Source organism: Exophiala mesophila (assembly GCF_000836275.1).
Source record: "Exophiala mesophila strain CBS 40295 unplaced genomic scaffold supercont1.2, whole genome shotgun sequence".
Taxonomy (NCBI): domain Eukaryota; kingdom Fungi; phylum Ascomycota; class Eurotiomycetes; order Chaetothyriales; family Herpotrichiellaceae; genus Exophiala; species Exophiala mesophila.
In genome coordinates this window covers 1,915,440-1,936,540 of record NW_015622505.1, presented here as the reverse complement: position 1 = coordinate 1,936,540, position 21,101 = coordinate 1,915,440, and the positions used below count along the sequence as shown (strand labels likewise).

Here is a 21,101-nt window from a genome sequence, read left to right as displayed (position 1 = left end):
TATCTGGTCTAAGACACAAAACCCTCGCTTTGCGATTCCTCCATCCCTCGCCATGCCGTTCCGTGGCATGATAGATGCAGAAGATCATGTTGTTGGAGTAAGGAGACAAGATGAAAGAAGCATGACCCGGTCCAAAAGGTCCTCCGACCGCACCATCACTGACCAGTAAAGGCGTATGACGTTTCTGCCATGATCGCTCATCACGCGGGTTTCCGCCCGTCCATCTTACAAGACCGAGTTGATAATCACTCGTCCAACTCCCATTGGCACTGTATACAATCCCCTGAAACCCCGGGATCGACAACCACGTTGGACCTTCATTGACGCCACGACGCCCACCATCAGGTCGTTCCCATGGTAATACCGCTCTCGATATACACGTCAACGTCCCCGGCACGGCTTCCTCGGGATTCGCCATCTGCATGATAAACAAATCCTGCTGCGTATCCGAATGATCGCCCAACGGCCAGCCGGAGTAGCAGATATACAGTTCGTTAGGAACCGGGCGAAACACCGTCGCATCAATGTGCCAATGGTCCGGAAGACCTCGTACGGGACCGAGAAACTGCCATGTTCCTGGACTCTCGTCCATTGGGTCCTGCGACTCGCTGCGAAGCATTAATGTACGGTGTGATGCGTTGCCTTTTCCTGGTTGTGCGGCGCAGAAATACACGTACCACCGGCCGTCGACGTAGTGCAGTTCCGGTGCCCATATGTCGGCTGACCAGGGTGATCCGGGGGCTGGTTTCCAGGCGATGGTTTTCTCGCATCCGCGGAAATCTTCCATGCTTCGCGACGACCAGATCTCGACGCGGTTGCCGAGTGTGAATGTTAGGTAGAATTTGCCGCGGAATTCGAGCATCCATGGATCGGGTGTGTCGACGTCGCAGATTGGATAGTTCGACATGGTTGGTTCTGGGTTGATAGGGGGTGCAGGGAAGGGGGGGGGAAATCCAAAAAGTCAAGGCTGTGGTGGGTTAAAGTGGGCGACTCGCCCGATCTGAGAAATAAGACCGAGTTGCTCAACGACCACAGAGATAATATTCGCAGAGTATACTATACTGCATCTATGTCTGGAGTTTTTGGGATCTGTGGTGCTGAGGCCAAGGCTGGGGATGACGAAACCTGGTATTTCCAGGTGGATCCTGATGATATCCTCGAGACGATCAACGCAAGTATTCCATGGTACCGAATGATCCAATTGTTTCAGGCGACTTGGACGGACTGTGACGGACGTACGCTAAATCAGTTCAAAACCTTACAGCACGAAACATCCACCCATGGGACAAAAGATAATGCTAGAAAAAACGGTTTCATATAGTTGATTGACATTGAAGTAGACGCAAACTGCTACGTCATCTTCTCCGATTGTTTTGGTGCAGATGGTCCTATCCAATCAAAACGACTGTACTCGTTGTTTCTGTAGACAAAATCTCTCTGGGGGTATCTCGGTCATGATGCATCATTCGTGGCTCGTTATATTAATTTCAATCTTCATCCTCCTCTCGATATCCCTTCAAAGCTCGTGTCTTCCGAAAAAGAGCGGATGCAGGGGTGTAGGCTGGCGTAGTCGATGCTAGCAACTGACTCCGTCTCGCCGCTGGGGTGACGGGCAATAGCCTCTCTTCGATACCTTGAACTTCCGAGTTCAATTTGATTGCTCCGCGTCGCCATTTCTGTAGCAAGTCGGCCGTTCTCTTGCGCTCATTGCGCTGGGTCAATCGATCAGCGTCGTCTTCTAGTCTCTTGACCCGATAAGTCACATTGCGCCAACTCCGTAATCGCGACAAGGTGTATCCTGCGGTTTTGATGGAGTGGTAGTTGTCGGCAGTGCGCTGGTTGACCATGATTTGTCTTGTCGGCAACAGCCATCTGTTACCGAATATCTCAAGTCGTGCAATGATCTTCTCGCGGCGGAACTTTTGAGCTTGCTGCAATGAATTGTCAACTTGCTGAGTTCTGTTGTACATTGACATGATTGCAACCAATGCAAGCCGGTGTTCAGCCTCGACGTTTCGGCGAGCTCGAAACTCGTCGGCGACATCTCGCATTCGCCTGATTTTGGAAACCTGCTGTCTCCAATTCGTGAGCACTGCCGTTGCAATCCCAACCTTGACCTTTCTCCTCATCCTTTGGTAGGCAGTGGTGTATTTGGCTTCTTTGCTTTGTTTGACGTAAGCTTGCCATCTGCGGAAGAATTTGACTTTCAGCATCTGCTCTCGGGCGAGGAGAGCTTGTTTCTCATCGATTTGACTCCGAGTGCGGTCATACCACAATCGCAGGACATGTCTGCCAGCAAATGTGGACATGAGACTTTCTCGCTTTTTTTCTAGAGCTCCAAGGTTGTTGAGTTGTGCCCGCCACAGTCTCAGTATCTTCCGACTCAGTATTTGTTTGTAAGTCAGAGCTGCTTGGGTCTGGTCTTCTTGAAGTTGACTGGTTGTTGTGAACAGCTTCACAAGCACTTGTTGAGTAACATGTGTTTCATATTGTATATCGGCCTTCTGTTGCATTTCCCGAATTGCATCAACTTTACCCTGCCACATGCCTAGTGAGGAATAGAGCAAGCGTTCATCCCGGACTCTCTTGAACAAGCCTTCTCGCGCGCCAAGGGTCCAACTCGTGAGGGCAGTAATAGCATCCTTCCTGGCACGGTGCTCAATAGCAACTCTTTCGAGGTTTTGCATCTCCTTCACTGTATTGCGCCAGTGTGAGACCGCTTTTCGAGCAAGTGTTTTGTGGTAGAATTGATCAGCAAATTCGTTTGCGCGAGCATCTTCATAATCAAGAAGAGCTTCTCTCTTTCTTTGCAGTCCGTCGCGCCATGCTTCGAGTGCTTGACTGGCCAATTTCCGATGGTCTAATGCGATAGCCTGCCGCCATCTTGGATCGTGTTCGTTGAATGTGTCGGGACTATGTGATCTTTCAAAAGGTCGGGGTTCCCAAGAAGCAACCATCGGCCCTGCGTGACGCCCATGGTCAGTCTCCACGTCCGTGTTTGTACCAGCGTCGGTAATGTCAATGTGGGCTTCGTCTAGGACATCGAGGAAATTGGTGTAAAGAGAGGAGTGCGCATCGGAATTGAATAGATCGATGAGCCACTGAAGATATGGATCGTTGGGCAGGGTGTCGATGCCATCTTCTGAAGAGAGGGCATGATATTCAGAGCGGATCAGGTCCAATTCAGGGTCGACATGGGTCTCTTGCAGTCGAAGGAGGAGTTGATATAGGTGGTCAATGTGCTCTTGGGGGAAGTTTGAAATTGCTCGTGCAAAGCTGGCCAACTCTTCGGGGCTCATGATGCCCAATATTGCAATTTAGCACCCATGCTTGAGAATTTTTCGTGGGCAAATGCGAAGGATGTCTTCTTCGAGAGGATCAAGATACAAAATGCACACCTGCCATTCCAAAAGTCTACACGCGTCATATCGCGACGCGTCAATCTAATCCGCGTGCACCAAATTCAGATCTAGACTAAGCCTTGTTAGGTATCTACTTACATAAGCTCTTCGTAGGCGGAGGGGCCCCTCAGGCACTTCTCTGAGGGCTGATTAGGCGCCCGAGGCACTCCCACAGGCACTCCCTCTAGGGTACTCTCCTGGGGCACCCCTCCAGATACCACTTCTCTCCCAGGCTCTCTCCTCAGGGCACCCTCTTCTATTAGATAGCACTCCTGGGCCATATTTTAGGTAGGTAGTCATTCCTATAGGGATCGACAGGCTGTCATGTGACTAGAGATTTGCTACGGAATAGCGTGCGCACTCATGTAGATGGCCCCGATATATTCCAATTATTGGGACCACATTCGTTCCTTCAACCGCACAATTATCCATGACGTCCTCCGTATTTTGGGCCTTTTGCGTAGGTGCATAATCGATGGTAATCTCCGCAGAGCTCTAGGATTCTTCCTCTGAAGACAATTCCTGCCTTCATCTCTAGGATGCCTAACCAATTTCTGCATCGATGAGCAACCGTCAGGGTGAGCCACTCGGCTGGCTCGAAAGCTATGCTACGAGTCACCACGAATGGCATGAGGCTGTCCACTTGGGCTCCACCATTTTCTACCGCCGAATTGGCATCGTAGAAGGGCTTTTCAATACGGATGGAATCGATTGTGAAGGCAGAGCCGACATGACCACCGACCTGCAGGTCGAGATCAGGACTTCATTGTCGCTGGAGAAATTGCGACACAGGATCGTCCAGGCATGGGCGGTGATGCGGCATCGCCATATTCTTCTCTCGTCTCGGATTTGTCAAGGCAAGGAGATTTCACCGAGTGAACTTGCGGCCAAGATCGATTCAAAGGACTGGTTATACGTTTACACACCATCGACAAGTCTAGCGGCAATGGTCGCAGACACCAGGCGTCACACAGTGTTCGTCCAAGATCAGTACCCTCACGCACAGAATGACGAGTTCTTTGTCCATCTACTGAATTGCTCCCGATGTATCGATCCCTTTGACTCATTGAGCAGGCTGTATGTCATGCCTCTGGTGCGAACTGCGGAAGGAAGGTACAGTGTCCATTTCATGTTCATTGCGGGTCACGAGATTATGGATGGCTTGACGTCAATGCGCTGGATGGCTTCTTTCATCGACATACTCAATCGATCAGTGGCTACCTTGGAGATTGACGCAAAGATACTCTGCTGCACTTCTCCTCGACCTCGACTGCCTCCTGCTCAAGAGTCTCTCTATCCATCCATGGGAAGGAGTCAAGCCAGGCAGAGATGGTCTTGGGCGATTTCGAGGATCCTTCGACATGTCAAGCGGCCAGGACCAGCTGCATTTCAAAACCCTCTAAGGAGAGCCATACCGCTACCTAAAGGACAGAAATTGCAATCAAAATTCTCCCTAGTCATTGACTATTCTAGGATACCGCCCTTGAACACATATGCAGTGCGGCCAACCCTGAGTATGGCAGCATCTCGGAGACTCGCAAAGTTGTGCAGGGACGTCCGAATCAGTATTGGCAGTGGATGCTTTGCACTTGTGGCATTGGTCATGATGCAATTCGAAGAACGTCGCAATCCAGACGTTCCAGCTCATGAAAGACTTCCCTTTGTGGGATCCTTTCCCGTGAATCCTCGCCCGTTTCTCGCAGGCACACCAACCACGGGTAAGGAAGACAATCTGATGTTGGCATTTAGCGAGGGTATTGCATTGCCGTTTCTTTCAAGTGACCTGAGCCTCGAAGGGCGACTGCGACTATTGGGTAAACAAGCCCATAGACGCCTGAGACAATATCAGAAGCGTCCGCAGAAAGAAGGAGATCAAATTGAGCTTGGCTCCAAAAGTCCATCCCAATTGCTTCCCATGATGTATCTCACAACAATGGAACGACTTGAGAATAAAAGTACAGACTCTCGGCGACGCGGGTGGAACATCCAAGGTCAGTATCCTGCGTCACCGCCACCAACGCTGGCAACATGCGGTGTCAGCTCTGTTGGCCCACGTGGATCAATCATAGCATCAGGCAAATACGACATAGAAGAGCTGAGTGATGGGAAGGACATTGGAGTGGATTTCCGGGGCTTGGACACCACCGTCAGAGCACGAGATGGGGAATTCCTCATCGGAGCTGTTGGTGACAATGGTCAGCTCAAGTTTGGAGTGAGCTATGATGGCTGTGCTATTGATCCAGCTCTCGCCAATGAATGGAAAATGGTCATGGAAACAATCCTGGAGTCGGACCAGATGCCTGTGGCACGGCTCTGAGGGGTTTCAATCACTCAGCCATGCTCAACTTGGCTTTGAACGGACTTGCTGATGAATCAAACCTTCTTTAGATGGAGTCCGATGCTTCTCGATGGAAACACAAATTACAAAGAGAACGTCGATAATGAAATGGACAACGTTTCAAAGTTCGGAATTTCAAATTCCGAAACATAACACCACGTGACTTTAATGCTGAGTGATGATTGATAAATCGGAGCAAGAGCATCCCAGATTCCGCCGTTTTCAGTAAATGACGTTTGTTCCTGCACGTCTGCCCCTCATTTCTATCCTCCTCGTTGTTTCCCCAATGCTTTTACGTCCAACAAATAAAACCTACCAGGTATGTACGGGCATTGACCTCCCGAGGCTTTGTCACCATGATGCCGAGACCAAGGTTTCCAGCCAAGAGCCCACTGAGTACGAGTGTACGCCCTGACTAACCACTTCTCATTCCAACATACGAGCATACCCCAGGATGGTTCGTGGGGCCCTATCTCGATTACCTAAGGATCAAGATGGGCGCTGAGTGAGGACATTGATTGACAACAAACTCTGTCTTTCAGCGGGACAATATGTATAAATACTATAGGTCTATCCTAAGTAGAATTGTATACCATTCTTCATCTTTTCAACCCCCCCCTCCTTGAAGCTGAGATAGTTGTTGTCACAAGTGACTCAAAAAGAACCAGTCAACCTCACTCACCACTCCGATATCATTTCCCACCATCATCACGGCATTCCGCAATTCCTTCAAAATGTCTCAAAAAATCCTCACCATCTTCGGAGCCACAGGCAACCAAGGCGGCAGCACGCTGTCCGCCGTGCTGAACAACCCCTCCCTCTCCGCCAAATATAAAATCCGAGCCATTACACGAGATCCATCCAAACCAAGTGCGCAAGCACTCGCATCTCGCGGCGCGGAGCTCGCACAAGCAGACCTCAACGACATCGACAGCGTCAAGAGTGCCATCGCCGGCTCACACGGCGTGTTTGCCGTGACCAACTACTGGGAGACCACCGACCCCAAAGCCGAGTTTCGACAAGGCCAGAACATTGTCGACGCATGCAAGCAACAAGGAGTCAAACACCTTGTATGGAGCAGTTTACCTCCAGCGGCCAAAATCTCAAATGGGCAATTAACCAAGATCGAGCATTTCGACTCGAAAGCCAGCGTGGAGGAATATGCCAATAAAGTCAAGGGTGACGACTTGATTGTATCGTACGTGATGCCAGCATATTTCATGAGTAATTTGACCGGACAATTCAAACCCGACCAGGACGGTGTTCCTACACTGTCGCAGCCGTGGAATCCTCAAACTACGTTCTTGCCTATGATCGATATCCGCAACGATATTGGTCTGTATACAGCTGGTTTGTTCGAAGCTGGTGAGCGTGCCAACGGTGCTTCAGTCCAGGCTGTCAGCGAATGGGTCCATCCTCAACAATTGGCCGATACTCTCAGTGAGGTCAAGGGTCGACCGATCAAATTTGTTGAGACCGCTGCGAGTGCGGAATCTGCTGCTCAATCGGGTGACCGTATCTATGAGGAAATCACACAGAATATGCTCTTGATCAGGGATTATAGTTATTATGGGAAAGGTGCAGAGAAGAAACAGGCGGAGAGTGATGCTTTCTTGCTCCCTGGTGCGAAGAAGACGACGTTTAAGGAATTTGCGGAAAAGGCGCCTTGGAAATTGTGAGTGAAAATTGGCGGTGGTAAGGGGTGTGGTGATTGGGGTTGAAGGGTATAATATGTGTGTATATGACGGAGACGTCAGTCACATCGCACGATCACAGCATATCTGGTTCTACAATACACAAAATCCAATATAACAATAAAGCATTAATGCTTGCAACTACCTCAGATGTATAAAAGGCGTGCAGTGGCGGTCAGCTGGCGTTACTGATACAAAAAACAAAGCGAGTGCTTTGATACTCAATGGGTATCTCAAAAACAATTTTCCCCGTCTCCCCTGGTAGGGAGAGAAACCTAACAGGGAATCCACCATTTCAACAGTCATTTATCAATGTGAAGGTCCACATTGTACCGAGGTCACCTCTCAGAGCCAGACATCATGGCTCAATTGTCATGACCCGAGTGTCGTGATTTAGATGTTCTCAATCACCCTGGCGTTCATGGCCTGTTGAAAGCCATCGTTGGGGCTGAGGTCAAAAGCGTTGCCAGTGTTTTGCTTCGAATTGTATCCGCTGGGACCTTCGCCAGTGGGTTGCTGTTGAATGTGCGACAAAGCTTCTTGAGGAATGGTCTGGTTGGCAGCAGGCAAGAAGATGACCTTGGAATTGGCAGTCTTGGCCATGGCTTGCATAGCTTCGAGATATCTGATCTGCATGGCAGGAGCAGAGCTCAAGATATCGGCAGCTTGTCTCATGAGTTTGGCGGATTCGACCTCAGCACGAGCAGCAATGACCTTGGATTCACCGATTCTCTTGGATTGAGCGGCCATGGAGAGCGAGTCTTGCAGATCATTGCTGAATATTATATCTTTGATGAGCATAGACTCGACTTGGACACCCCATCCTGAAGCGACATCCTCGATGATTTCACCGATGGACTGGGCAATCTCCTCGCGGCGTTCAATAACGTCCTGGAGAACGCGAGCACCGACGACATGTCGCAATGTTGTCTGTGTGCGCTCGACGAGTGCCTGTCGGATGTTGGAGATACCGAAAGCGGCTTTGTGGGGAGATGTGATGTGATAGTAGATAACTGATGTCAGGTTGAGAGTGACATTGTCCTTGGTCATGCAAACCTGTCGTGGCACCTCGACAATTTGAATCTTGACATCGACTTGGATGAGTTTCTCGGACAGAGGGTTGATCTTGACCAAACCGGGATCGACAGCGCGAGCAAAGCGACCGAATTTGGTGACCAAACCGACATTTCCTTGGGAAACAGGCTTATAAGGGTTGGGGCAGATGACACAGCAAGGGATGGCTCCGAGGAAACCAACGCATGCGCCGAGAGAGTTGACTGAACCGAGGTGAGTATTGCGCAAAGCGTGGAGAAGTCGGGGTTTACCTACTCATTGATCCGTACCAGCCGTGTTGGGTCTCATCATTGTCGCCCTGCAATGTTTGGGCATAGGAAGGTTGCAGATCCTCTCGTCGAGGTGGCTGCACATTAATAAGACCACCATTCTGAGGACGGAAGCCGACCGGGGGAGTCGGGGCCTTTCCATTGTCAAGACCATTTTGCCTTGGAGTTTCCATTGTTGTTGTGTTTACCGAGGGCTCTGAAGTAGCGAGGAGGGATCGCGTGGACGACAGCGTGGGAAGCGATAACGATAGTTGTAGAGAGAGAAGAGGAGTGTCTGCGATACACTAGGATGCGACTGTATGTGGAAAAAGCGAGCACAAGATCTAAAACGTCATGGAAGTGAGACGAAGACGGCAGAGTAGGATCTTGGGAGGAGCTTTATGTGTTTGATGTCGGTTGTCGCGGGTGGAGCGAGAGACGAGTGAGAAGGGGTGATGGGCACAGCACACGGGCGAGGGTTGATGGCAAGATTGACAGGATGGAGATGGAGTGGAGTGTTCATGTTCGCGCTATCCTTCTTTGGGGGATTGGAGGGGCACACCTATTCTTGGACTACGTATACCATTCTTCCTTCAACTGTTTTTCCCCCAGACATGGTTCATATGATCTCTTTTCCCGTTGTCGATCCCACATCCATGACCCGATCCCAGAGCTTAATTTTCCATCGTGCCATGGCTGCTATGCCTCGCGTGAGGTTATACCCAAGTAGATTCGGTTCATAACTTTCCGTAAATACGCCTTGGATATGGGCAACTAGGGTGTTTGGCATATCGCTCATTAAGCTCTTAGTGTTTGGATTTGGACCTGCAACTGTGGTACCGGGGCCACTGGCGCAGCCAGACAGCCCAAGCTCAGTGCTGCAGCAGCTCTCAATGCCCATCCATGCCTATCATTTCAAACATGTTAGTGGCAGCACTAGGGATAGAGTGGTATGCAGCCGAGTCGTATTGACGCACTTTGAGAATGCGACGCCTGGGCAGAACGGCATTCTGTCTAGGCGCAGAGTCTTGGCCCTGGGGTCGCCAATAACGGAGCCACAGGGATGTTTAGGTACCATTGGGGCTCTGAGAGCTGCTGGAGTAGCGCCTTGGGGGGAGGGAATGCCCCTCGGGCATGGGTTCATCGCCCATTGTTCCTCCGCCAAAGCCCGAGGAGACATTGTCCAGTCATCATGGCCCTTGTATTCCCACGAGGCAGGACTCAAGGCGAACTCACGACTGAGGCAGTGCTCGAGCAAGCAGTAATGCTAATCATGCAAGGCCCAATGTAGTGTACTCCATCCCCCATCTATCCTCTGTCACGAGTCAATCAGATGACAGGACAAGTTGTCTTCGCGGGGACATCAGACCCTGACCTGCTTGCGCCTCATCAGGCTCAACCCACAGTGACCACCACCACCCTCATTACAGTTAAGATTTACCATTGATCCAATTAGTGTTAGTTAACTCGCAGTCGCGTGCAAACCGCGGGTCCTTGTCCCGGAGACCCATCAATGACAATTACTATCTGGGCTAGAGTTCGGCTTCAACTTTTTGTACATTGATGAGTAAGGTACCTGAGATAGTGGCTTCTTCTCTGGCGTTGACGTTGGTGTTGGATGCTGCAGATGGGCAGAAGTCGTGGCTGCCTCATGATTCTAAGAAGGAACGGGCAGGTGCAACCATGAATCCCTCATACCACTTACCGCAACTTCCGAAATGACCCCGTACGCGTCTCTTAAGATTTATACGCCTAGGATTTTTCCCAGCAGCCCTCAGATTCCCTGCGCACACATCGAATACAACATCACAGCCTGTCCCTTTCGACGACAAAAGTCCCAAGAGACTCGTTTATCCTGGTCGGCATCTAGAAGGACCATTCGTGCCAGTCCTGGCTAGTCTCGGTCTCGGCTGTAGCCCCCCTCGGCCCCAACTCTTCAAGTGGCTGTGAATGTCAGAGGCCTTCCAGAGTTGCCACCACAATAGGTACTTGAGCACGTACTCGTACTGTCTCTCCACATATGCCCCTAATTAGTGACAGATCCTCACCGACATCGCAGGTCTACCCGCTTCCTTCGTGGGCACACCTCTCCTAAACCGCCTAATGCGAGCTATATCAGACTACCACAGCGCATCGATGACTATTTCCTCCCTCTATCATTTTACGGGTACCTCCGACTTTGCCTCTGTGGCTGCTCGATCTGCATGTCCAACGACAAAAAGTCTATGACACTGCCCAGCCCTTGTCCCCCCAGGTCACAGACCATCCCTGGAGCACAATCATGTGCCCCAATGTCATGCCAAAAGCATAGCAACGGCAAAACGGCACGCTTGACCCTTCTGGAAGCTTGCCCAATCCAGGTCGCCACCCAGTGAGAACTCTGAAGTCCTCCGTCCAATCCCCTGGTATTCACGAATTCCAAAAATATCTTGCCTAATATGGAAACCTCCATCACTTGCGACGCGTATGCCAAAACTCTCCTCGCGAGGCTTTTCTACCTCATTGTCCAGGCATGCCAGGTCATGCCATAGCTACCCATGCACCCACACTACCCCGCCATATCATGCCGCTTAAACTCTTCGTGTTCGCATTGATGGTCCAATCATTTACATCTGATAGCTGTCAATCCGAGGTATCCTTCGCGCGCCATCAATTTCGAATGAATCTTTGTCTCCTTTGCTAGCTCGCGAATGCACATTGTTTCTATATCTAGGTCTCTTTCGCTTCATAGGAGAAAGCCTCCGTTTTAGCTTCATGCTGGAAACAGAAGTCGCGGTGGTCAAGGTGAGGACCCTAAGCCGGTAGAGCTAGGGCTTGAGTATTTCGCCAAATACACCCGTTTCTTATCCCCTCTCCGTGCTCGTTTCTGCCTTTACCAATGGATGGATCGAATTGACTTAGACTACATCGACAGAATCACCAGACCGATGTAGGGGCTAGCACAATTCTTGTCCAGGGATGAATGCAGGGTTGTGTGCAGACTGCACGACAATTCTTCTTTCTCCTATTCTAAATATAAATGGTTCACTCAAACGATTGGGATTGAAGTGAAGAAGTCGCCAGTGCTGTACAGGTAGTGGGCTCGTATTGGTACCATCCCTAGCAAGTCAGGAGACGGGAACCGACATGATAACGATAATGCCGAGAACGAGGCCTCAAGAACCTGGAGGGGCTCCGCGAATCTCGCTAGCCAGGGCTCGAATACCTCGTTCTTCCTCTGGACGCAGAATGATGCCGAACCATTGTCTCAAGCCTTGAACTCGCTCCTCTTCAGTCTTTGCTTCCAACAGCAACTCCTTTTTACCGTCACCTAGCCGCCTTTCAAACTTATGATCCATCAGCATGATTGAGCCCAAGGCCTTTGTTCGTGTCTCTTCATCAATGACCAGCCTGACCAAGATAACCCGATAGGTGAACCAACTCCTAGGAGACTGCGAGGTGTTGAAGTTGATGATTTCAAAGTCTTGGGGCAACCACTCGACTTCAGTGAAACAGTACGCGGCAGACCAGGTGTTGGTGGTTGTGTTGCTGAGCTCCAGCACCCAGACCTGTTGATCCGTCGTGTGGGATGCAATATTGCGGCGGACCACCCGCACGCTGCTGCCAGGTGTGGTATCGTAGCTTTGACTGGTGCTTTTGTCAAGGGGTATAGGGTGAACAGGACATCCACCACCTAGTCCAACGTCGACCTAAATGCTAATCAGCACATGAAAATGTGGGAAGGTGAGCGGTGGGGATGAGGTCGTGATCATACCAAATACTTCTGACCATCGATGATTACTAGAATAACTTCATGTTGCCATCCAGCAAACCCATCCGGATCGGCATGTCCCATCAAAGCGTTACTGATCCTCGCGCCCGAGACGTAGATCTGGTAACCAAGAGAGCGCAAGATGGTGGAGAAGAAGGCATTGTTTTCCATGCAATATCCGCCAAACTTGCGCTCGACAATCTTGTGGAACAGCGAATCAGGGTCTAGAGCCAGGGTTCGATGATGTGAATAATGCAAGGCAACATTTCCCCAGTGAACGGCCGCGATCTGTCGCAGTTGGAGTGTTGACAAGGCTGCAAGAGGATTCTCTTGGATTTCCGACCTGAGTTTCGCTAGTGAGTATGATGGGTCGGGGTTGATGAGGGCGACGTAGGTGGAGAGTTGGTCGTCGTTGTAGGTCGGTCGTTGGGAAAGCGGGTGTTGTTGAACGATCGAGCCCATTTTGGCGGATCTTGATGTGTTTCTATTTTCTTTGGGATCTACCACCCTGGCTTTGGTATGTATTTCAATGTTGCCTTGATCTTGATCTGAGCCTCCGGCCAGGTCACCTCGGCAGAACCGCGAGGCCTGAATATATAGAACGAATTGATCACGACCAAGTCGAGGTCTACTGGTACTGAAGTCCACTCTGGCTGCCTCCAGTCGCAACACCCACCTTGGAACAAGGATTGATAATGTGACTCATGTCAATATTGAAAAGAGAAGTTGAGCATGTTTGGTGTTAATTCAACGCGAATTCCAGCCCCCAACAGGCGGGTACTGAACCAAGCGGAAAAGTTCCTCGGGTAGCGGACATGAGCACCCATTTCAAAGCAAAAGAGTCGAGAGAGATTCTAGGCGGTCTTCTGCGAATCTAATAACCTAATGATCTGAGGATTTGACTTTGTGGCTTTGAATGTTGGCCTATCTGTCCCTTTAGCCAAGAGGTGTGACAATGAAGAGAAATGAGATAGATAAGATGATGTAAGCTGGCACCATCGATGGCATTCTAGGCCAGCCTTGCTTGTCAATTTGCTTGTATAACCATTCGAGGAGAATTGGGTAACATGTACCAGTGTATTGGGACGGCTGGTCCCTGGATTACACACTGTGCCATCCCCAGAGTTTGGGCACGTGGTGCCCTGTGCCTAAGTTAGAGAACGAGGGGTCGAGGGTTACTCACACCCATAAGGAGAGATGGGTGACAACTCGCGAGCATACAGTAATTCCTTCTGTTTCTTTGACGTTAGCGCTCTTGATTCAGATACTATCTACAAACCAATTGGCTTCCCGAATCATCTAAGTATTGTAGTTATCAGTTCCTGTGAGCGTCTGCGGTGTACCTAGCCATTGGCATATTCATAGTCGGAGGCTTGACTCAGCAATTAGGCGGTCACATCTGAATTCGGAGAGGGCGGTTCAGCCTAATCGCCTTCTAAGCAATGACCAAATCAATGCAATGCAACCCAGATGGGAGAGATGCATGCACAGTATTCCTGGTCTCTTACTAGCCTGTTCCAAAGCGGCTACGCACGGAGATGTGTTCTAGAATTTTTTAATTGTCGTTGACTGCTTTGCCCACTGATGGACTTGATGGCTGTACGACCTCATTGCCACTGAGGCCTGAACTTGAGCCTGAGCCCAAGTGACCCTCAGTCTAATAGGCGTGCTCGCCGTCGCTTTCAAACTACACACACCTCCCTCTGTTGTTGTCCGGGGCTATACTTGTCCTATAAACTAGAACAAATCTGACACAGAGGATAAGTCATTTTCTCGAGATTCTGGCTCATCAATTTTTATATCAACATTAACGTCGTCTATTACCAGCCTCCGGGAAGTGCCCACAAATGACGAAGCATCTCGGCCAAGAACGCTCCTGATAGCCTGATAGACGTCGTTCTCTGCCGCTTTTGCGCCACAATTTTGATAAAGTTGGTTCCTCGGTCCCTCCTTCCAAGGTTTCATCATTTGCACCTTCCCCGCCAACCACATCTATTGTCAATTGTGCGGCAGAGGAAGGAACAAAGGAACTCCTACGACACCTTTTGTAACATTTTGTCTTGACTGCAACGAAAGAATATGCGACAGGGAAGACTCGACTGGCTGGTCCCACAATGAAGGACACGTTGCGGAAAACAAGGTCCAAAATAGACCAAGGCAATGAGTTTGATGTCAGTTCCGACCTGACCTTTCATTCCTCAGAGTCCCATTCCCCCAACCCGTGGGCCAGCGAGAATTCATCTGCGGTCAACGGAGAAGACATACTATCTCGTCAAGTGTCAAAGACCTCCAAAAGCACTGGTACCACTTCCCCCAATCGCAATTTTGCTCAATCACAATCCCCCTCTCCAGCGGCTTCTCGTCTGGAACCCCCCGTGGAGGCTGCCCCTTCTGCCGATGAGCCCGCCAAAGTAACTCGACGGCGGAAGACTGTTACCAAAACTCCTCATACTTTTGAACTCGAAACTGATCTGCACCCTCCAAAACCAAAAGAACAACAGCCTCCCCCGGAACCCCCGAAGCAGGAGCCAGTTATGACTTCGCCCGCCCCCAAAAAGAAGAAACGAGTATCTTCTGTCGTCCCACCCGTCGATGGAGTAGCAGCTGGAGCTCCAGCGCCATCCCCCGTGCAATCAACGACGCCCAAAGTTGTTCCGATCGTCCAACAGCCTCCTACTCCTACGACTAAGTCGGCGGTTGCCCCTGCGCCAGCTCCAGCTCCAGCTCCAGCTCCAGCTACAGCAAAAGAACCCAACGGTTCTTCGTCGGTCTCTTCCCCAACATCAACCAAGTCACCTACTCCTGGACCGGCGCCAGTAAATCCCTTCACTTCAACCCGACCCAAAAAATCCCTTTCGACTTCGGCTCCTCTCCTTGCTCCCAACCCTTGTCGCTTTACCCCTCCGCCCCTTCCACAGGAGGCATTTCATGGAAAGGTCATTGTCATAACCAACGGTGCCTCGCAGATCGGACAATCTGTCGTTCGTCAACTCCACTCCGCCGGATGTCGAGTCATCTTTGGTGATACCAACGCTGATCAGGCTCGCAAATTCATCAGCTCATTGGGTCCTCCACATGTGGTCCACTTCAACAAGGTGGATATGACGAGGTATGGTGATATGCTCGAACTGTTCAAACTTGCTGTGACCATGTATGGCCGTGTCGACCATGCCATCTTCAACGTTGGCGACGATGGAGGACATGCATGCACGGTCGGAGAAGGAGAAAGGGGATGGTTCGAGGATCGAACGGGCATCAACAAAACTCCTCGCATGGCTTATAGTGAAGTTGAAACAGAGCCGGCTAATCTCGGAGACGTGTTAATTGCTAGTGTGCGCTTCGCCCGCATCGCTCTAGCATATCTCAAATACTCTCCAAAGGGAAAGGCCCGCAAGAAGCCGGTCAACCCCTTCTACACTGCCCCACCTCCGTCGTCCTCAGACGAGGGAAAGGACGATCGAAGTCTGACCTTCGTGACGAGTATCGCCGCTTTCAAGGAAATGCCGCTTCTTCCCATCTATCAAGTGACCCAACATTCAATTCTTGGACTGGTACGAAGTTTACGGACCACCGTCGACCCGGACCCGGAACGTGATGGGGTTAGAATCAATGCTGTGGCAACCAACATCATGGTGCCGAGAGCTGTTGCCCAGTCAGGAGGCCGCATGTCTGTCCAGCTCCCACCTGATCGGCCGGAAGATGTTGGACGTGTGATCGTCGGTGTGTTGGCAACAAACTCGAGCACACCAAGCGTAGGAGGCGGGGACACGGGTATTTCCAATGGGGGTGGAATATGGTATGAGAAAGGGTTTGAGAGAGGCATGCGAGAAAAGTATCTTCATGGTAGAATTCTTTACAGTGTTGGATCTGAATCTTGGGATATACAGGAAGGGTTGGATCGAAGTGAGAACATTTGGGTCGGAGGATCGAGCAGCGAGGCTCTTGCTAGAGGCATGGCTGGATTGGGTATCACAGGAAAGATGAGTGGGTCGGAGAGTACTTGGATATTGGACCTTGCGTGATAGGCGTGAAGTTGGTCCTCGAATAGACTGGAAAGGATCTATTTGGCAATTTCTGGGATTCTCATATCCAGTGAAGGATGCATCTGATCCATGATTCATGTGGCGACATACGAAGACAGCAAAACATAGACGCTCCTGGAAACTTTGGTCTCAATATCAGTGGTCGTGAAATGAATGTTGATTTGGTTTGGTTATGATAGATTCTGATTCAAATCTTCTTTTTATCAAAATGACAAGATCAGAAAATATCCCCCGGCCCTCCAAACCCAGACACCGATCGCAATGAAACACCGTCACCCAACTAAACCTCTTGGAAACCCCATTGCAGTCATCACAGCATCAGCGCGTCAAGTCAAGACTCCCCTTCTCTTCTCTTTCCTCACTTCCTCTCTGGCACAAAATGGAATACCAGTCAGTATTCCCGAAGAGAAAGTCTCGTTCAGCCCCATTTCCGAGGTTGATGAGCCAGCCAGAAGCCACGGCTTGGCACAGATACTGCTGTGTTTGCTGGTGTACGAAAACCGCTCTGTCCGAGCAAGTCACATGCACGAACTGGCTTTGAGACGAGGTAACTTTCCAGACGCTGATGACAAGTTGCTTAAATTCGATTCAAAAGAGCACAATATATCGACATATATAAGCAGAAAAAAAAAGTGTTTTCTCGAGTTTATTATTTGTCGACTGACGAGTGCTCGTTGGCAGGGAGGTTGTACTTCCAGGTGTCGTAGTTAGCGCACTTGGTGTAACCTGTTGGGGCTCTGACACCACGGATCGAAGCGCCGTGATCGGCTCTTTGGAGGGTCTTGTGTCGACAGTGAATGACGTGATCATAGGAAATCAACTCCATAATCAACGGTTCCTGGTTCCTCATGGCGCGGACCAACTTCTCCCAGGCGTAGATGCAATGGGTGATGTGGTAGTCTTGTGCGACGTACACAGCATCGTGTTCACCCTTTCTCATCTCCTCAAGGGTGAAAGCTCGGGAAGCGTCAGGATCAGCCCACCAGGTCCAGTTGCCCACCTCGAGGAACCGGTCGGATAGAACGCCATCAAAGCAGTCCTTTGGTGTCCAGAGTTGCATCATGACATCAAACACGCATCCCTTTTCCCGTGCTTCTTTCGCAGAATACCCGCAGTCTTGGATATTGGCTGGGGTGAGAATATCGGCATCAGGGTCGCTCGCGAGGGCAGCAGCGGTGTTGGTGGGCGCAGGGGCGGCGGTGGTAGCTGCAGCGGAGGAGGATGAGCCGCTGTGCGAGACAATGGCGGAGCCAACGGTGGAAAGAACGGCAACGATGACGGCAATGAATAAAGTGCCTGTGGCGATCGAAAGGAGTATAGATTGCTTTCCCCAGCCAGATGGCTTGACATAGACTTGCTCCTTTTCAGCGAGCGGCACGGCCTCGTCGCTGGTCGAGAGAGAACGATAGTGGTGATCTCCACCCATGGTTAACGACGCGAATGGGTACAAGGTGGGAAGGAGAAGGAAGCGGGTAAAATGGGCGTGTTTTGGCGATTATTATGTATGGGATGGGTAAACGAGTGCAAGTTGCCAATGCAACGAGTTGTGTTGGTTAAAGAAACAGGTGCAGCAAAAGAAATGGGATTCGTCCAGAGGTCGAAAGGTTGAGAGAGGTTGTCTGAGAGACAGTTTAAGAATCAAGATGGAATAAGGAGGGTGGAGTGGAAGAACGAAGGACAAGCAACAGGGGAGGGTGCGCAGGGAGGCACGGAGGGTCTAGAGCCCACAAGAGAAATGGAGGGAGCAACCCCCATTCCCCGAAGTTGGTAGGCGAAGTAAGAAAAATGAGTGAGTAAATTGGGAGCGACTTGCTCATCAGTGATCAAGACTACTGAGAGATTACAGTGTCGTTCTGACAGCTGCGCCGACGGAGGACAGAATTGAAGAACTGACAATCCTGAAGAACTTGCCATGCTTTACCCAACAGGTGAACGTTAGGCGAGGGATGTCGCCACTATCCAATTGAAGGAGACACTAGTCCTGTTGAAGGAACAACCATGAGTCATTGTCCAATCATTAGCAGCATTTGGCAACTGCCATCGCGATCAAGTGGATCTTCTTGGTTGAATGAGCAGAAAAAGATCATGAGAGCATGTTTTCTCCGCGTGAAACTGTCAGGCACGCCTAAGAGAATGGAAGCCCATGGAGGTCACAACACTACTACTTGCTTGGTACTCACTTGTACCGATCTTACCAGGCACTCGGGGACTGCCCTCACGTGTCGATCTGGGATCTTTACCAGTCTCTGACTCTACCAGAAAACCCTCTCCATGTTGTTCCAATTTTGGCATCAAGATCAACTACTCTTTTCCTGTCCAAGCCGTGATCCACCGTCACCTGATTTTCAAGCATCAGAAATTGCATCCTATATGCAGTCATTCGACTCCAAGACGTCCTCTTCCAAGATGTCACCAATCGATGATCAAAGCACCCCTTTGACGGCTTGGTAAGGGATGAAGATCTCGAAAATGTCGCTGGTCGGATCAAAGGGACAATCAATGATAGTAATTGCCCATGTGAATCGACCAATGTCTGCAGCTCAAAGCCAACTTCTGTAGTCCTGAAGATGGCCACTGATGGCCTATATCTTGCAAGCACTGCCTTCTCCCTCTTACCAAGTTCCCAAGGTCTATTTTCGATCTTGATGTTCTTGAATAATGACGCAAATGTTGGATGCAAGCGAACCCAGATTCCCAGGCACCCGTAAAGCTAGATGAAAATCCTAGGCTGCCGTTTTATTATTATTATCACAAGCAACCCAGGTGTTCAGCCACAAGAGCCCAAGTGCCCATGAATGCGCCACGAGACTCGCCCCAGGCGCCCCTCCAGGCTACCAGATAGGCTAAGATCATGCCTTCCTTAGGTATTCGGTATGCCCGTTAGGTGGTTTCGCGGGGTTCTCCATCCCCAATCAATCGTTAAACTCCAACCCCTTCGCGCTCCTTGGACCCTCCAAGATGCCTCAGGCACCCACGATAGTCACCAATCCAGAGTCGCGTGTTCATCCTCGTGCTCGTGCTCGTATAGTTAACCAATGACTTGCAGCAAAGTTGACCGGCATCACTTGTTTTGTTGCATCGCTCTCCAGGCAGTTGCATTTTGGTCGAATCAAGGACCTGGGTAGGTCAAGGTAGATAATAGTCTGGTCGACGACGTTGAACTCACTTTCCAGCCCCCATCGAACGCTAATCCCACAAGAACTGTGTCGCATTTGGTCGTGGTGTCGACAACTCTACCTATTGTTTACTACTTAAGATCTCCTGTTCTAACCCGGAACCCTGATTTAATCTCACTCAACCGACCACCATGGGAAAACTCAGTAACGCACAAAGTTCTGCGACGACTTCAGAAGCGGGCGCAGGAGCGAGCTCTTCTTTCCCACGCATGGAGCCACCACCTCCATATGAAGCTCCCTCTTCACGCTCTTCGTCGGCGCACAGCAACGATCATCTCCAGCCCGGTGAAGCCCAGGCACAGACACAAGCACCTGGAGGCCAGTCACCGGCCGCACGAGGGCATTCTCCGCCGGCACCACCCCCACCAGGTCCTACCAAATACAAAACCGAGGACGGATGCTGCACGTATGGAAACGGCGCATCAGGTTGTATGGTCGTTGGTGACCACGCCGAAGGTTGCTTAAACTACGGAGACAATACCAGCGGTTGCCTCAACTACAAGTCGCAAGATGGCTGTCTACTGTGGGAAGCCACGGGAGGTGGTTGCATGAATTTCCGCACCAGGAAGACTGGTTGTTGCCAATGCGGTTGATGAAATTGCACCGCTGTTCAATTCTATCTCCCCAGACAGCAACCGAGACTTAATAGGAGTGTCGTTTCGCAGACCCTAGTCTGTCGCCTGGTGTGGTTTACGCTACAAATCACCCCACACGCCTTTTACTACTTCTCGAATCCAGACTATCTCCAAAAGTCGTCCTGGAGGCCACGGGACATATCATGAGATATCCCCTCGTCTGGATCGTCCTCAATAGACATACCAACTCGCAAGATCTGCATTCATTTGACGGCCTGAACAATCTTTGACAATGGGTTCAGCCAGGAATCAGCGATTGAGGCTCATAAGAGTGGTCGTTTGAATTTTCTGTGGCCGGGAGAGCGTCTTGTCCCGTCTGCGGGTGAACACTACCACATTTATGGAAGGAACTACAGGTGATCCTGATGGCCCATCTGCTCGCTCTGGACTCTTGCCCAATATCATGCTGCTTCCCCCGGTGTGCCTGGCTACCAGGGCGGACAATGGGGGATAGCAGACACGGCTGGCGCACAACGATGAGGCATTCGACCTCATTGGAGATCTTATACTCAGATGAGACTTGAAGCTGGGGCGAAGTCTGAAATTAGCCTGCGAAGAGAATTGGGCTTATATGGATTCTGCCTCCAGGCAGGTGCATGCTGAAGCTTTGTACATAATAATAGTAGGCAGGAGTGAGAGTCGTGCTAGTTAGGCTGTAATTATCCCCAAAAAGCCCTGCCGGTTTTACTATTAAGCGCCAAGCACTGGCGCCTTCCCAAATCCCAGCCTTAGGGGTTGTAA

General features: G+C 50.5%; 8 protein-coding genes across 8 annotated transcripts; 4 read left to right on the top strand and 4 right to left on the bottom strand.

Annotated features, from left to right (window-relative positions):
- Positions 1-1,487: 1,487 nt before the first annotated feature.
- PV10_02539 (uncharacterized protein) lies at positions 1,488-3,299 on the bottom strand (the record flags this gene model as incomplete). Its single annotated transcript, XM_016366863.1, has 1 exon — positions 1,488-3,299. The coding sequence occupies one exon, from the start codon at positions 3,297-3,299 to the stop codon at positions 1,488-1,490; it is 1,812 nt and encodes a 603-aa protein (XP_016226381.1).
- A 546-nt stretch (positions 3,300-3,845) lies between these two features.
- On the top strand, positions 3,846-5,718 carry PV10_02538 (uncharacterized protein; the record flags this gene model as incomplete). Its single annotated transcript, XM_016366862.1, has 1 exon — positions 3,846-5,718. The coding sequence occupies exon 1, from the start codon at positions 3,964-3,966 to the stop codon at positions 5,716-5,718; it is 1,755 nt and encodes a 584-aa protein (XP_016226380.1). The 5' UTR covers positions 3,846-3,963.
- Positions 5,719-6,337: 619 nt separating this feature from the next.
- PV10_02537 (uncharacterized protein) lies at positions 6,338-7,577 on the top strand. Its single transcript, XM_016366861.1, has one exon. It carries the CDS (start codon positions 6,474-6,476, stop codon positions 7,416-7,418), a length of 945 nt encoding a protein of 314 aa, XP_016226379.1. The 5' UTR covers positions 6,338-6,473; the 3' UTR covers positions 7,419-7,577.
- On the bottom strand, positions 7,448-9,221 carry PV10_02536 (uncharacterized protein). The gene is made up of 2 exons (XM_016366860.1): positions 8,763-9,221; positions 7,448-8,710 (listed from the first exon to the last, which is right to left on the bottom strand). Exons 1-2 carry the CDS (start codon positions 8,947-8,949, stop codon positions 7,827-7,829), a joined length of 1,071 nt encoding a protein of 356 aa, XP_016226378.1. The 5' UTR covers positions 8,950-9,221; the 3' UTR covers positions 7,448-7,826.
- Positions 9,222-11,430: 2,209 nt separating this feature from the next.
- Positions 11,431-13,333, bottom strand: PV10_02535 (uncharacterized protein). Its single transcript, XM_016366859.1, has 2 exons — positions 12,510-13,333; positions 11,431-12,444 (listed from the first exon to the last, which is right to left on the bottom strand). The coding sequence occupies exons 1-2, from the start codon at positions 12,966-12,968 to the stop codon at positions 11,911-11,913; spliced, it is 993 nt and encodes a 330-aa protein (XP_016226377.1). The 5' UTR covers positions 12,969-13,333; the 3' UTR covers positions 11,431-11,910.
- Positions 13,334-14,443: 1,110 nt separating this feature from the next.
- Positions 14,444-16,728, top strand: PV10_02534 (uncharacterized protein). Its single transcript, XM_016366858.1, has one exon. The coding sequence runs from the start codon at positions 14,621-14,623 to the stop codon at positions 16,526-16,528; it is 1,908 nt and encodes a 635-aa protein (XP_016226376.1). The 5' UTR covers positions 14,444-14,620; the 3' UTR covers positions 16,529-16,728.
- Positions 15,245-18,302, bottom strand: PV10_02533 (uncharacterized protein). The gene has a single exon (XM_016366857.1). The coding sequence runs from the start codon at positions 17,973-17,975 to the stop codon at positions 17,199-17,201; it is 777 nt and encodes a 258-aa protein (XP_016226375.1). The 5' UTR covers positions 17,976-18,302; the 3' UTR covers positions 15,245-17,198.
- A 1,045-nt stretch (positions 18,303-19,347) lies between these two features.
- Positions 19,348-21,086, top strand: PV10_02532 (uncharacterized protein). The gene has a single exon (XM_016366856.1). It carries the CDS (start codon positions 19,857-19,859, stop codon positions 20,316-20,318), a length of 462 nt encoding a protein of 153 aa, XP_016226374.1. The 5' UTR covers positions 19,348-19,856; the 3' UTR covers positions 20,319-21,086.
- The last annotated feature ends 15 nt before the right edge of the window (positions 21,087-21,101 follow it).

Coding starts and splice junctions, on each gene's coding strand:
- PV10_02535 (XM_016366859.1), bottom strand. CDS start 12,968: ATGGGCTCGATCGTTCAACAACACCCGCTTTCCCAACGACCGACCTAC. Junction 12,445..12,509: donor TCGATGGTCAGAAGTATTTG/GTATGATCACGA, acceptor ATTAGCATTTAG/GTCGACGTTGGACTAGGTGG.
- PV10_02532 (XM_016366856.1), top strand. CDS start 19,857: ATGGGAAAACTCAGTAACGCACAAAGTTCTGCGACGACTTCAGAAGCG.
- PV10_02537 (XM_016366861.1), top strand. CDS start 6,474: ATGTCTCAAAAAATCCTCACCATCTTCGGAGCCACAGGCAACCAAGGC.
- PV10_02534 (XM_016366858.1), top strand. CDS start 14,621: ATGAAGGACACGTTGCGGAAAACAAGGTCCAAAATAGACCAAGGCAAT.
- PV10_02536 (XM_016366860.1), bottom strand. CDS start 8,949: ATGGAAACTCCAAGGCAAAATGGTCTTGACAATGGAAAGGCCCCGACT. Junction 8,711..8,762: donor CGGCTGGTACGGATCAATGA/GTAGGTAAACCC, acceptor ACCTCGGTTCAG/TCAACTCTCTCGGCGCATGC.
- PV10_02533 (XM_016366857.1), bottom strand. CDS start 17,975: ATGGGTGGAGATCACCACTATCGTTCTCTCTCGACCAGCGACGAGGCC.